The sequence below is a fragment of the Palaemon carinicauda genome, chromosome 19 (genome assembly GCF_036898095.1).
Source record: "Palaemon carinicauda isolate YSFRI2023 chromosome 19, ASM3689809v2, whole genome shotgun sequence".
In the NCBI taxonomy this organism is placed as follows: domain Eukaryota; kingdom Metazoa; phylum Arthropoda; class Malacostraca; order Decapoda; family Palaemonidae; genus Palaemon; species Palaemon carinicauda.
Genome location: NC_090743.1, coordinates 109,932,865 through 109,948,601, shown reverse-complemented (window position 1 = coordinate 109,948,601; position 15,737 = coordinate 109,932,865). Strand labels below are relative to the sequence as shown.

At 41.1% G+C, this 15,737-nt stretch overlaps 1 protein-coding gene across 1 annotated transcript in view; it reads left to right on the top strand.

The window, feature by feature from the left end:
• Positions 1-3,594: 3,594 nt before the first annotated feature.
• Positions 3,595-15,737, top strand: part of LOC137658726 (uncharacterized) — a 60,015-nt gene continuing 47,872 nt past the window's right edge. The window contains exon 1 of the mRNA XM_068393730.1: positions 3,595-3,837. Within this exon, the coding sequence (XP_068249831.1) occupies positions 3,746-3,837 (92 nt within the window). The 5' untranslated portion in view covers positions 3,595-3,745. The remainder of the gene's footprint in view (positions 3,838-15,737) is intronic.

Genomic DNA, 15,737 nt, shown 5'->3' with positions numbered 1-15,737 from the left:
CTCCATATGGGGACAGAAACAGGAATATAAGCAGTGCCTTGCAAAATAGAATATAAAAGATTAATGCTCTTCCATTGCATCATAAACTCTGATAAAAATAGACTAGTAAGAGAGATAATTGAGGCTCAGCTGAAGAGTCCACATGGAAAGTACTGTAATACAGCATTGAAGAAATTTATGGTAAATATGGAATGGGAATTGACGAAATAAAAAATTGAGGAAAGGGGACCCTGAAAAAAGAAATTAAATAAAGAATTATGGACGAGATAGAGGAAAGAAGAAAGGGATGAAAAAATTAAGATTCATAGAGGGATAGAGGGAAATGGCCCTCAGACTTATATCAGGAAATGGATCTGGATAAGGCAACCATTGTAATGGAAGCAAGATTGAATATGCTCAATCTAAAAACAAATTTTAGGGGAATATACGCAGATGATTTGTATGACCTCTGCAAAGATATAACAGAACATTTATTTCCATGCCTAAAATTAGGACAGTTACAGAAACTAGACATAAGTGTAGGTATGTAGCAAAATCCTAGCAGGGATCTGGTTGCATACATAAGTAGGGCAATGCATATGAAAGAAGAATTTAAAAGGTCCAAAGTGACCACAATAGGTTGCCAAAATCGATGATAGCAAGGTGTTATCCTGGCAGATTTCAAGGTAGAATGGAATGAAAGTAAAGATTAAGAATTTTATTATTAATTTATTTATGGTACAGGTAAATTAAGCTTAATTGAAAAAAAAATTGAGAAAGTCTTCTAATAAGATTTTCGGTGGTCAATCTATTCCGCGGAAGTGTTTTAATTCTTTCATTCTACCTTGTTTCGAGTATTGTTCTCCTGTCTGGTCTTCAGCTGCTTTTTCTCATCTTAATTTGTTAGGCAGAAACTCACGGTCTATTAAATTTCTTATTTCTGATCTAGACATTAATCTTTGGCACCATTGTTCAATTAGTTCATTATGCATGTTGCATAAGATTTTTCATAATACTGACCATCCTTTGCATTCAGATCTTCCTAGACAGTTCCATCCTGTTCGTTATACTAGGCAGGTAGTTAATTCTAATTGTCAAGCCTTCTCCACCATGAGGCTCAATATTTCACAGTATTCTAGAAGTTTTATTCCAGCTATGACCAAGTTGTGGAATGACCTTCCTAATCGGGTAGTTGAATCAGTAGAACTTCAAAAGTTCAAACACGCAGCAAATGTTTTTATGTTGAACAGGCTGATAAGTCGTTTTATAGTCTGTATATGAATTATTTGTTTTAATGTTGTTAATATATTTTTTAAATATTTTATTTTGATTTTTCACTACTTCTTATATCGTTTATTTATTTCCTTGTTTCCTTTCCTCACCGGGCTATTTTTCTCTGTTGGAGCCATTGGGCTTATAGCATCTTAGCTAATAATAATAATAATAATAATAATAATAATAATAATAATAATAATAATAATAATAATAATAATAATAATAATAATAATAAGCTTAGAAGCTTTGCACCTATCTATAATGCGATAGAGTGCCCGCAATCTTATTTTGCGGAGTGAGCAGTTAGGCACCAGGAAAGATTCTGTTTTGACATATGACAGATTTTTCTCTGAGATTGACAATAAGTTCACTTATAATATGTCACTGATAGCAGCGTTGAGTGCACTTGACTGTACCAATGACTTTCTAAATGAGAAAATGTCTACCATAGTACAGATTTATAAGGATATACACATAGGTGTAACAAAGAGTCGCTTTCTAACTAAGAATGAAAAACCTAAGAATTTGTTTGAATTGTATGATGAAATTAAACTTAGAATATACAAAATCAAGTGTTATAATTCTCATCACCGTTCCAGTAACGTTAAACGACTGTTTTCAGTGCTTAGTTTTAAGTGTCACCTATATGATTTATAGAGAAGTAAAATTATGTATCGTCTGGAGATAATTTGAACTTCACTCCATGACTCTAGTACATTCGGAAGACCAATAGTGTAGATACAGAACAAGATTGGGCCCGGTACACTCCCTTGAGATACCCCTGTGTTTAAAGGTTCATATGATGAATAAGAGTTTCCAATAAGCGTACAGTAGGGTCTATCAACCAAGTAGTCTTTTAAGTATTCAAAAGCTTGATCTTCAATACCGATGGAATGTTTATCCTTTATTATCAGTTCATGCCCAACTGTACTGTATACAAAGGAACACTGAGATAAAAGTAATATTAAAATTCCCCATTTGTTTTCATCCATCATTTCCAGCATATCTTTTACAACAGAACAGACAGCCGTCCCCGTAGAGTATAATTTTCTGTAAGCAGACTGGTTGTCTGGCAACACTTCTATTTCTTCCAAGTGACTAATTAGGTCTAGTTATTCAAGAATTACGCATTTTAGTGCGTTTGAAATAAATGATAGATTCGAAATAGGTCTATATGAACTTAATTCCTAATAATCTAGATCACTTTTCAGACCGCGGCGTAACTATAGCAATTTTCTCAGATTTGGGAAACTTACGCTCATCGATGCTTGCATTGACTATTATTGTAATTATAGTGATTAGGCTAGAAAAGTTTCTTTCTCCAATTACTTCAAATATTGGCATTGGATCAATCGCACAGGTTGCTTTCTCTGGTAACATTGTCTTATGTTAAAATAATGAATCTCGTTGGTTTTATTCCTGTATCTGGTGTTGAATATTTGTAAATGACCTAATTATTTTCATATTTTGTTTCTAAACAATAACAGAAAAATATTTGCTAGTTCATAGTCACTGTACTCCTCTGGTAGTTTTATTTTATTTAGATTTCCCATTATACCATTTAGAACGCAATATAACTTATTTATGTCTATTGCTGCTTCACGGGGTTTTCTCCAAGTAGCTGTCCAATTAGTTTAGTTTTTTATCAATTATTAGAAATGGACTATATACTAAGTTTTGGTGATTATAAATCTCTCTTATGTATGGTTTCCTTTATGCTCTAAACGTAGGCTATACATACATAGAGCAGACAGGCGATTCTATAAAGGTAAATTTCACAAGATTATAGAAAGGCTTCCACAAGTCTAATTGCATTTCAGATTGTTGTGATCGAATTGGTTATAGTGACCAGTGCTGCAATGCTGATAATAAAACTAGCATTACTGTATGTAGGCCTATTTGACATTCTGGGAATCAGAAATAATTGTCTGGTGCACAACACCACCTTTAGCAAAAGCTCAGCTTTAAGTATAAAGGTCATTTCTCATTGAAAGAATCAGAGGTGGATGCCTGAAAGGTATATGCATAAAAAACATGATATAAAATGCGTTATACTAACCCTTATTTAAATTAAATTTACATAATCTACCTCCTGCAAAACTCAGTACTTGGGTAATTTTATTAAGAGATAATTTCATTATAATTTTCTTGTTCAAGAATGTTTATTATATGGGAAATTACGTTTGTCTTCTAAGTAGTTTTTAAATTTTCATGTTTAAATGCATTTAAGTAATTGCAGTTTAAATAAAACTACACAGGAATTTAAATCAGCTCAATATATTTGCTCGTTTTCGTTTTTCACGATTCGTGTGACAGAATTAGAGAAGAGCAACTATGACGTCACACGACAGACTGTCGAAATTGTAAACACAGATCACTCGATGAGTCTAAGGTGGAACCATACATCTGCTTGAAACCAATCGAAAGGCCAGGTCTTTGCCTTAGGTTTGCTGTGTTACTAATTTTCATCGATTGCCTTAAAATCACATTCATGAGTGATAACGATGAGTACGTTGATGATAGTATGGACTCAGAGGAAGAAGAAACTGTGAGCCAAACAAGTGGAAGACCTCCTGCTGTGGCGTATCCTTTTATTTCGTTATTCTCGAATGACAGTAGGCGAACATAACTTAGAGTACATAAAAGAGTTGTGTAAGTTTACGGTAAGAGTTAGGGCTGCTTTCCTACCGGGAAAGTTAGTTCATCCTGGCCAAAGTTGTTAGCTGTTACCCATCTGTAAGCTATTTGGAATAACGGTATTATTGCACTGTATTACGGGACAGTGTAATCTAGGGAAAAAACTTTGGGTAGTTTGTAGCTCTACGGCCAAGCGTCCTAATTTGCTTATTATCGCTCCGACTGTTATCTTGTATAGAATAAAAACGTTTGGAAATGGTCTACGGATCTTAAATATGTGTTTGAATGCACACTTATATGTTTTTTGTCAAAAACCCTAAATTACCTGAAAATTTGTGGCTCGAGTTCTTACTCCGGCCACGAATCTTCTCGCTCCCGTAGTAGGTAAGGGGGGGTCCGGGGGGGGGGGCGAAGCCCCCCTGGATAAGGATACGGCTTTTAGCATAGGTTAGGTGGGTTTTTTTAAGTTAGCTTCTCCCGCCAAAATTGTTTATAGAACGACGGCCACAGTTCAGAATATTCCAGTTTTCTACGAACTCGATTTTAGAATGACGGCCACAGTCCACCCCACTTTATAATATTCCCATTTTCTATGAATGAAAACGGATCTGGCCGTCACCCTACAAAGGCTTCAAAACTTTTTTTCGGTATTATTGTACTGTATTACAGGGCAATGTAACCTAGGGAAAAAACTACTTTTTGTCTATAGAAAAAATGCCGCTCTTCGAAAATGACACTCGTTCCCATCGCAATTAAATAGTTTCAGAAATATATATATATCTATATCCAACAATAGTGGGTGACCCCCAGTGGGAACTCGGGTTTTTGGGTGGGGAAACGGTATATATTGGTAAAACAAGCCTTTTCTTCTCTATACATTACCTTCTTGGATGTATAATAAACCGATGAAAAAATACGGTAATATTGAGTTGCGCAATCTAACATTAGTAATGTTAGCGGAACATGCTGACAGCAGTGTTTTTCATTTATTTTTTGACATTCTACGGGTCGGTAGTAGTCGCTCTTGTTCGTTCATTTGTACATAGCAGGTTTCGACCTTCTACGCATAAACTCCTTCCACCTGCGCATAGACTCCTCCTCCACCAATAGGATTACTTCTTCTCTACCCGCCACATTTAAATATTCAACTAGATCAAGTATTTGACTTGATCCAGTACAATTATACCATTCCTTTTATGTAATACCCTCGTATACATATCACGTTTAACCCAAGAATTACCCTTTTTATTATCCGGTATCTTATAAAATCACCTCATTTTATATTCCCATTAAATATTTCTCATACTCTCCATTTTATCTTGCTATATTACTTTTATACATTTTGTTATTACCTTGTCATGCCCAGATTTCACATAAATACTTTCTCTGGATAAGTTTCCCATTCTGTTCATTCATGTTTACTCTCTAGACTCCGTTGCTTTTCCGTTAACCAATCACAAACCCATACGTATGGAAATTTTGCACAGGGGGGTTAATATTTCCCAACCCGCACCTTCCAACAAACTCTTTTCCGTGGAAACCTTTGTCCAAGTCAGGTCTTTGTTAGTTCAAGTGACGTCTTTTTGCGTATTTTACGATTGAAGTTATAGAATACAGAAACTTGTAACGACTGCAGTAATCCATACTTGAAAGCATTTCGGTGAATTCCAATGTTGATAATTTTCTTAAATCTCATAATGTAATACCCCAACTTTACAGTGTCCCAAGTGCAGTACTAAGCTAAGACAAAGAAGAAACGGCGATGTGGATATACAGAAGTTAAGACGTCACAGTCACAACACCCCGGTGACCCATAAGTTTCGTTGTCGCGGTCATAAAAGTAAGTCATTAATTTCTTTAATTTTATATATTTACAAGTAGAACATTGGCTAGGGGTTGTGACCTGGGAAGGGGGTCCGGGGGCTTGCCCGTGGCTAGGGGTTGTGACCTGGGAAGGGGGTACGGGGGCTTGCCCGCGGCTAGAGGTTGTGACCTGGGAAGGGGGTCCGGGGGCTTGCCCTCGGCTAGAGGTTGTGACCTGGGAAGGGGGTCTGGGCCTTGCCCCTGGCTAGGGGTTGTGACTTGAGAATGGGGTCCGGGGCCTTGCCCCCGGCTAGGGGTTGTGACCTGGGAATTACTAGGTTAGGTTAGGTGGGTTTGTTAGGTTCTGTACCCTTTTATATATTGTGTAAAGGGTATATAATTAGCGTAGCATTGCTAACGTTAGCATTGTCAGCGTAACATTGCTAGTGTTAGCGTAACATTGTAACATTGCTAGTGTTAGCGTAACATTACTAATGTTAGCGTGCGCAGTACATAAGTTCTTGATGAGTGAAGTGAGGACGGAATTTGAACAAGAGCCATTATATTTAAACATTTTAACAGGAAATATATGTTTTCCTGTTGAAAATAACGTGATTTAACCAGTTTTCACCTTTATTTCATCCGCAACAACAACAACCAGTTTGGCTACTTAAAGTTAGTCGAACTGGTTGTTCTGTTTGTTTGCGGTTGAATTGAAGGTCAAATTCCGTTAAATCACGTCATTTACTACTGGAAAACATATATTTTCTGTTCGAAATGATAATCTGTAATACTGTACAACCTTTCCGGAATAACTTTAGCATATTTTTAGAACTGTGGATGCACTTGCTAAGTAACACTGATAGAAGGGTATACAGTGATCCCTCGCTACTTCGCGGTTCGACCATCGCGGATTCACCACTTGGCGGATTTTTTTCATAACGCATGTATATACATATATCGCGGATTTTCCGGAAATTTCGAAAATACCGCGATGTGACCGATGGTGCGAGATTGGAGAAAGTAAGGAAGATTGAATCATGATTGATTTTCAATATAAATGAAACTTTGAGGAGCAACAAAGATATCATTTGTTAGAGAGATAGAGAGAGGTAAGGAATGGGAGGTAGTGAAAAGTAGCCCACAGAGAGAGAGAGAGAGAGAGAGAGAGAGAGTGAGTGTGTGTGTGAGTGTGTATTGTGTTGATTTAAATGTAATAAACAAAAAAATTTGATAGGTTATAACACATTGGTGCTTATGTAATATCAACTGTATACTGTAGACGGTTTGAATAAGTTAAGAAATGGTATAAACGATACTTTGTTAGTGTATTCGTACACTCTCAAGAGCGGCAGCTAGACGTCAGCTGATCTAATCACAGCCAAAAGTAAAACAAAAAGAAGTCAACAAAACTCTCGATTTTTAACACACACCCGAAATTTAAAAACAAAAGTACACGCTTTCTTAATGTGCAATTAACTATTTTCAATATTAATCTTACCCGATAATCATGTAGCTGTCAACTCTGTTGCCGACAGAAATCTACGGTCGGGATACGCCAGCGATCGCTATACAGGTGGGGGTGAACACAACAGCGCCATCTGTGGTCAGGTACTCCAGTACTTCTTGTCAACACCACCTCAATTTTTCCTCTGTCGTGCCTCCGGCTAGACCTACATGGATACGCTGTTGATTCTGGAGTTATTGCTCACGATTTGGTGATGTATTTGCTCTAGAGTTTAGCCTTCGCTATTCAGGAAGCTTTATCATTAGCTTAGCAAGTTTTTGGAATTAATTTGATTTAATTTTTGATTTAATTTTGGTGACGAAGAGAGTATGAACTCTCTTTCACTTTTAATGGCCGACCCTTCCCTTAGACGGAAGTGTTGGTGTCGAAGAGAGTATAGACTCTCTTTCTTAATTTTGCTTAACAAAAGTTATAGATTTATTTTATATCTCTCCGCCTTTTTTAGGCCTCTTCGATTAATTTCCTTTTATTATAAACTTATTAAAATTAATTTTTATATTTGTTTATATTCGACCTTTCCTAATAGTAGGCGGTCTTTTCTTGGAACCGAAGTTAATTTACATTGAGCCCGTCATTTCGTTTTTACCTGTTAACATATTATGCTATTTTAATGTTTTTGAAAGAATTTCTTTGATAGTCTCGTACTGTTTTCAAAGTTGAACTAACGTTTTGTTTTGTCTCTGCAGTTGTTGACGTTCAGAACGTTCAACTTGCGCTCTATCGTTACGATAGAGAGAGAGTATTCACGGTGTCACGTTGCAGTAAGAGTAAACCGATTCTAGCGTTTTGTTCATTCTTTCTTAGCTTAAATGGTTTTAATTCTAATAAAGGAACTTTTTATTTGGGAAATCTTTCAGTTTTTTTCCTTTAACAATAATATGTTTTAACGATATATATAATTGGGCTCATCTCTCAGGTTCTAAGTCAAGAGAGAGAGAGAGAGAGATAGAGACGGAGGGAGAGAGAGGAGGATAAACGTTTCGTTCAAGCGGGTAACGTTGTTATCGTTTTTGCTCTTCTCCCTAGTCTCTTTAGGGGAAGAAGGTAAACGTTTCTAGAGTTTTATTCTTGTTCCCAGGCTTTATGCGGTGAGAGATTTTAAACGTAGTTTATTTGATCTAGTGTTTAGTCTCTTTTCCAGCCACTGAATTATTTATCTTTCATTATGTTTTTCTGTTACATTGTAATACTGTTTTCGCAATTACTGTACTAACTTTTAATGAAGGATAGAATTGCGTGTTTCAGGTACAAACCACTTAAAGTTTCGAGTTCAGTGAAATAAGTGCAAACAGAAAATCAAAAGTGATAAAGTGATAAGCGCAAAGTGTTACAGTGTTGCGTTCGAGGGTTCGTCTGTTCGTGCCAGTTGTTCGCCTAGTCTGGGACCTCTTACAAGCTCCCAAGCAGGGGAGAAGTAACGTCGAAGGACTTATGGGTTCATCAGGCCTTGATCGACGAACAGACGTTTCCCTCCGTGGTTTCGGGTGTAACCAACTCACGTAGCCGACGTGATCACCCCACCCACACAAAGACGAGAGAGCCCATTTATTCCTCGTCTGCGTAAGAGGTTTCTCGCAGAAACCATGGACCAAATCTTGCAGCTTTTAAGTGCAAGTCGGTCCCTTCCGCGCAAGTCCAACTCCTAGGTGGAGCCATTAGCACTGGGTTAGTTCGGACTTGCTGCAGTACGACAACTGCACACCTCCCAGAGAGGCAAGGTGGTACCGCAACAGGCAGTAACTCCGTCTGTTGCCGCACCAGCTGTTTTAGACCCTCAGTCTCAACGGACAGTAGCTCCGTTTGTTGTTGTCTTTCTTAGACTCTAGTGGTCTATGCTGCAGACAATGCAGTCTCAGCTTGCGGTGTTGATGCAGGAGTTTCAGGCAGAGAAGGTTAGCACACCTCCTCCTGCGAGCGCTCCTCCACCTCTGCGCAGTCCACCCTGCCAGACGTATGATGTTGAGGCTCCTCCTGCCTCCATGCGTGAGCTGCCGCATTGGGAGTTGCCAGGTACCAGCGCTATGCAGCAACCTCCACTTTCCTTGAGGCAGGAGCCTCTTGCTATGCGGCAACCTCCTCAACCCTTGAGGCAGGAGCCTCATGCTTTGCAGCAACCTCCTCTTCCCTTGAGGCAGGAGCCTCATGCGTTGCGGCAACCTCCTCCATCCTTGAGGCAGCAGCCTCATGCATTGCAGCAACCTCCACCATCCTTGAGGCAGCAGCCTCAGGCTATGCGGCAACCGCCTCAACTCTTGAGGCAAGAGCCTCAACTCTTTAGGCAAGAACCTCAACTCTTGAGGCAAGAGCCTCAACTCTTGAGGCAAGAGCCTCAACTCTTGAGGCAAGAACCTCAACTCTTGAGGCAATAGCCTCAACTCTTGAGGCAAGAGCCTCAACTCTTGAGGCAAGAACCTCAACTCTTGAGGCAAGAGCCTCAACTCTTGAGGCAAGAGCCTCAACTCTTGAGGCAAGAGCCTCAACTCTTGAGGCAAGAACCTCAACTCTTGAGGCAAGAGCCTCAACTCTTGAGGCAAGAGCCTCTCTCTGCGCAGCTACCTCCTCAACCCTTGAGGCAGACGCAACTCTTGAGGCAGGAACCTCATGCTATGCGGCAACCTCCTCTAACCATGAGGCAGGAGCCTCATGCTATGAGGAGCCTCATGCTATGCGGCATCCTCCTCAAACCATGAGGCAGGAGCCTCATGCTATGCGGCATCCTCCTCAAACCATGAGGCAGGAGCCTCATGCTATGCGGCATCCTCCTCAACCCATGAGGCAGGAGCCTCATGCTATGAGGAGCCTCATGCTATGTGGCATCCTCCTCAACCCATGAGGCAGGGACCTCATGCTATGAGGAGCCTCATGCTATGCGGCATCCTCCTCAACCCATGAGGTAGGAGCCTCATGCTATGCGGCATCCTCCTCAACCCATGAGGCAGGAGCCTCATGCTATGCGGCATCCTCCTCAACCCATGAGGCAGGGACCTCATGCTATGAGGAGCCTCATACCATGCAGCATGAGCCTCATCCCATGCAGCATGAGCCTCATACCATGCAGCATGAGCCTCATCCCATGCAGCATGAGCCTCATCCCATGCAACATAAGCCGCACGCCATGCAACATGCTCTGCTTACCTTACAGCATGCTCTACATACAGCATGCTCTGCATACCTTACCGCATGCTCCTCAGTCACACATCTTTGGTTGTTGCCAACTCACTAGACTGTCAAGCAGTTTCATAACGTTGCCTTCTAGTCTGCTGCTTTTGCACCAGTGAAACCCTCACTGAGAGAACTTAGCTTTTCTCGGATATGGTTCCTGTAGATGAGAAAGTGCTATTCTCCCTCCTTCTGATATTCCCTTGAGGACTCTGTCATTTGGAGAGGAGCCTTTAGCTGCTTAGCCTCCTATGGACTTTTATTTAAGCATAACATGCTTCCAGGGAGGGTAATGGTTCCACTTCAGTCGCTAACCCCGTCTGTTACCACACCTGCTCCCATAGACCTTGAGCTTTGTTGCAAGACATGCAGTCCAAACTTAGTCCTTGTTAGAGGATTTTTTGTTTACGGAGTCAGTGTGTCACTGGGAAGACGTTCAACAACCAGCAGAAGTGACTTGTTGTGACGCAGTGCGGCAACCTCAGCAACCCGATAAGGAGTTGTCTGTACGACCCAGACAGTCTAGACAGCTTCGGGTTGTCGCTGTACTTCCTCGCTTCCCCATGGTTGACAGTTCACAGACTGTGCAGCAGTACCATGATCTTGTGTCCGGCTCCGTCAGACGACTGGCTTTTAAGAGCTCCCACAAGTCGTCGCTGTCTGGAGATTCTCAGATGGACTATGGATCTGACCAAGGAACTGGGCCTCCTGGTCAATTTTGAGGAGTCCCAGCTCGTCCCATCCCAGACCATTGTCTACCTGGGTATGGATCTTCAGAGTCGAGCTTTTCGGGCTTTTCCGTCGGCCCCAAGGATCTACTAAGCCCTAGAATGCATCCAGAGCATGCTGAGAAGGAACCGATGCTCAGTCAGGTAGTGGATGAGTCTAACAGGGACACTTTCATCGCTGGCCCTGTTCATCGAGTTAGGGAGACGCCACCTCCGCCCCCTTCAGTATCATCTAGCGGCTCACTGGATAAAGGACATGACGCTAGAGACGGTCTCAGTTCCTGTTTCCGAAGAGAGGAGGTCTACTCTCACGTGGTGAAAGAACAGCTTTCTTCTCAAGGAAGTCTACCTTTGGCTGTTCAGAAACCCGACCGCCGTCTCTTCTCTGACGCATCAGACACGGGCTGGGGTGCGACTTTGGACGGACAGGAATGCTCGGGAACATGGAATCAGGAGCTAAGGACACTTCACATCTATTGCAAGGAGCTGTTGGCGGTTCATCTGGCCTTGATAAACTTCAAGTCCCTCCAGCTTAACAAGGTGGTGGAGGTGGACTCTGACAACACCACAGCCTTGGCTTACATCTCCAAGCAGGGAGGGACTCATTCGTGGAAGTTGTTCTAGATCGCAAGGGACCTCCTCATCTGGTCAAAAGATCGAAAGCTCACGCTGGTAACGAGGTTCATTCAGGGCGATATGAATGTCATGGCAGATCGCCTTAGCCGGAAGGGTCAGGTCATCCCCACAGAGTGGACCCTTCACAAGAATGTTTGCAGCAGACTTTGGGCCCTGTGGGGTCAGCCAACCATAGATCTGTTCGCTACCTCGATAACCTAGAGGCTCCCGTTGTATTGTTCTCCGATTCCAGACCCAGCAGCAGTTCACGTGGATGCTTTTCTGCTGGATTGGTCCCATCTCGACCTGTATGCATTCCCGCCGTTCAAGATTGTCAACAGGGTACTTCAGAAGTTCGCCTCTCGCAAAGGGACACAGCTGACGTTGGTTGGCTCCGCTCTGGCCCGCGAGAGAATGGTTCATAGAGGTACTGCAATGGCTGGTCGACATTCCCAGGACTCTTCCTCTAGGAGTGGACCTTCTACGTCTACCTCACGTAAAGAAGGTACACCCAAACCTCCATGCTCTTCGTCTGACTGCCTTCAGACTTTCGAAAGACTCTCAAGAGCTAGGGGCTTTTCGAAGGAGGCAGCCAGAGCGATTGCCAGAGCAAGGAGGACATCCACTCTTAGAGTCTATCAGTCTAAAGGGGAAGTCTTCCGAAGCTGGTACAAGGCCAATGCAGTTTCCTCAACCAGTACCACTGTAACCCAGATTGCTGACTTCCTGTTACATCTAAGGAACGTAAGATCCCTTTCAGCTCCTACGATTAAGGGTTACAGAAGTATGTTGGCAGCGGTTTTCCGCCACACAGGCTTGGATCTTTCCACCAACAAAGATCTACAGGAACTCCTTAGGTCTTTTGAGACCTCAAAGGAACGTCGGTTGTCCACTCCAGGCTGGAATCTAGACGTGGTCCTAAGGTTCCTTATGTCATCAAGATTTGAACCTCTCCAATCAGCCTCTTTTAAGGACCTCACTTTAAAAACTCTTTTCCTCGTGTGCTTGACAACAGCTAAAAGAGTAAGTGAGATCCACGCCTTCAGCAGGAACATAGTTTTCACATCTGAAACGGCTACATGTTCCTTGCAGCTCGGTTTTTTGCTAAACGAGCTTCCTTCACGTCCTTGGCCTAAGTCGTTCGAGATCCCAAGCCTGTCCAACTTGGTGGGGGACGAACTGGAGAGAGTACTTTGCCCAGTTAGAGCTCTTAGGTACTATCTAAAAAGGTCATAACCTTTACGAGGACAATCAGAAGCCTTATGGTGTGATATCAAGAAGCCTTCTCTTCCAAGGTCTAAGAACTCAGTTTCTTACCTATTCAGGCTCCTGATTAGGGAAGCACATTCTCATCTGAAGGAAGAAGACCTTGCTTTGCTGAAGGTAAGGACACATGAAGTGAGAGCTGTGGCTACTTCAGTGGCCTTCAAACAGAACCGTTCTCTGCAGAGTGTTATGGATGCAACCTATTGGAGAAGCAAGTCAGTGTTCGCATCATTCTATCTCAAAGATGTCCAGTCTCTTTACGAGAACTGCTACACCCTGGGGCCATTCGTAGCAACGAATGCAGTAGTAGGCGGGGGCTCAGCCACTACATTCCCATAATCCCATAACCCTTTTAACCTTTCTCTTGAATACTTTTTATGGGTTGTACGGTCGGCTAAGAAGCCTTCCACATCCTTGTTGATTTGGCGGGTGGTCAATTCTTTCTTGAGAAGCGCCGAGGTTAAAGGTTGTGATGAGGTCCTTTAGTATGGGTTGCAGCCCTTTATACTTCAGCACCTAAGAGTCGTTCAGCATCCTAAGAGGACCGCTACGCTCAGTAAGGAAGACGTACTTAATAAAGGCAGAGTAATGGTTCAAGTCGTCTTCCTTACCAGGTACTTATTTATTTTATGTTATTTTTGAATAACTAATAAAATAAAATACGGGATACTTAGCTTCTTTGTTAACATGTATGCTGGTCTCCACCCACCACCCTGGGTGTGAATCAGCTACATGATTATCGGGTAAGATTAATATTGAAAAATGTTATTTTCATTAGTAAAATAAATTTTTGAATATACTTACCCGATAATCATGATTTAATTGACCCACCCTTCCTCCCCATAGAGAACCAGTGGACCGAGGAAAAAATTGAGGTGGTGTTGACAAGAAGTACTGGAGTACCTGACCACAGATGGCGCTGTTGTGTTCACCCCCACCTGTATAGCGATCGCTGGCGTATCCCGACCGTAGATTTCTGTCGGCAACAGAGTTGACAGCTACATGATTATCGGGTAAGTATATTCAAAAATTTATTTTACTAATGAAAATAACATTTTAAAGAGTAGCAATTTTCTAGAATAAAATGATGTTTCCCAAAAAATAGTGGTTTGCTGATGAAATCGGATGCTGTATTTTTAGCAACGATTGAAATGGATGTAAACTCGGCATAATTTTTTCGTTTCGTATTTAATTGACACTAAGAAAACTAATTTTAGTTTTTTCATCTATATGTAAGTATTGTACAGTATAACACGAAGAGAGAGAGAGAGAGAGAATGAATCAGCTGTTGTAATTGAATGCCGTGTTTTTGTTTCGTGAGAATTTCATTGCCACGACTATAACAACAACATACTGTACTGAACTTTACAGTATTATACAGACTACTGTAATATGATAAAGTAAAATATTTGTAATAACCTATTTTATATGAAATGGGGCTATTTTTTTGTTTAGAATTTACATTTACGTACGTAAAACAACAACCTCTCTCTCTCTCTCTCTCTCTCTCTCTCTCTCTCTCTCTCTCTCTCTCTCTCTCTCTCTCTCTCTCTCTCTCTCTCTCTCTCTCTCTCTCTCTCTCGTAAATTGTTTTCCTGCTTTGCTACGTATGTATGATTTTATATAGATACGGTAAATAATATTTGTAATAACATATTTTCTAAAAGCTTTTACTGTAATATCATTATTTATTACTTTCATCATGCGCGTTAAATGCCTTCGTTTGTTCATTACGATCGAAGATGGAGCGTAATGTCATAAAGAAAAACATTTCATTTGGAAGTCCTAAGGAAAATTAAGTAAAACATTGGTAATAACAAAATCAACATACTGTATAATCAATATAATAGATGCAAAAACTAACCTATACACAGATGTGTACACTAAATGCGTTTGTTTCTTCATTATGATCAGAGATAAACGTAAACAAAACATTGGTTGCCATTTTTTATCGTGCTTTTTGGCGTGTTTAGGAAACGCATGATATAAAATCGCCTTTAATATTTGTGCCTGTTTTAGTTTAGGGTACTGTAGTACATGCATTAAGTGTTCTGTACATTAAAGGGTAGTTTGTTAACAGTACTACGTACAAGGGAGGGTTTTAAAAGTCTGAATATACATGTTAAATAAATACGTAAATATGGTGTCACTACTTCGCGGATTTTCACCTACCGCGGTCGGGTCTGGAACCTATCTACCGCGATAAACGAGTACTCACTGTATGTCATTTGTATACCAGCGGTCAGTTCCTCCGGCGAGCATAGAATATGGATACCAACTAACCTAAACTCCCCCCCCAGCCTAACCTACAAGCCGTGTCCTTACCTACTTACCTAATGGGGGGTGCCTAAGTCCCCCTGCTACCCCCTTACACTGCCGTATTCTAAGTCAGCCGTTATCGTACATACAGGTGGTCACTATCATACATACATCCATAGTATTTTTATTAGAAGATGTTGTCCTGATCGGGACTTTATTAAAATCGATAGAAGTAATGAGATCTCTGCCGGTAATGATACGGTGACATATGTGGTATCAGGTTATTTTATATTGTGAGTTTCGACCCAAGTTGTTTCATGCACAAGCGATTTATACCCAAGTTGTTTCGCACCATGTTCCAGAGTCCTTTCATGCCTCCACCCAAGTTGATTCGTACCAATCTGTCGCAGAAAGTTGAACTGAGTCACCGTATCAGTACAGTATAGTAACTCAATTGGCTTTATTTGAAGATACTGGTGATACTGTTG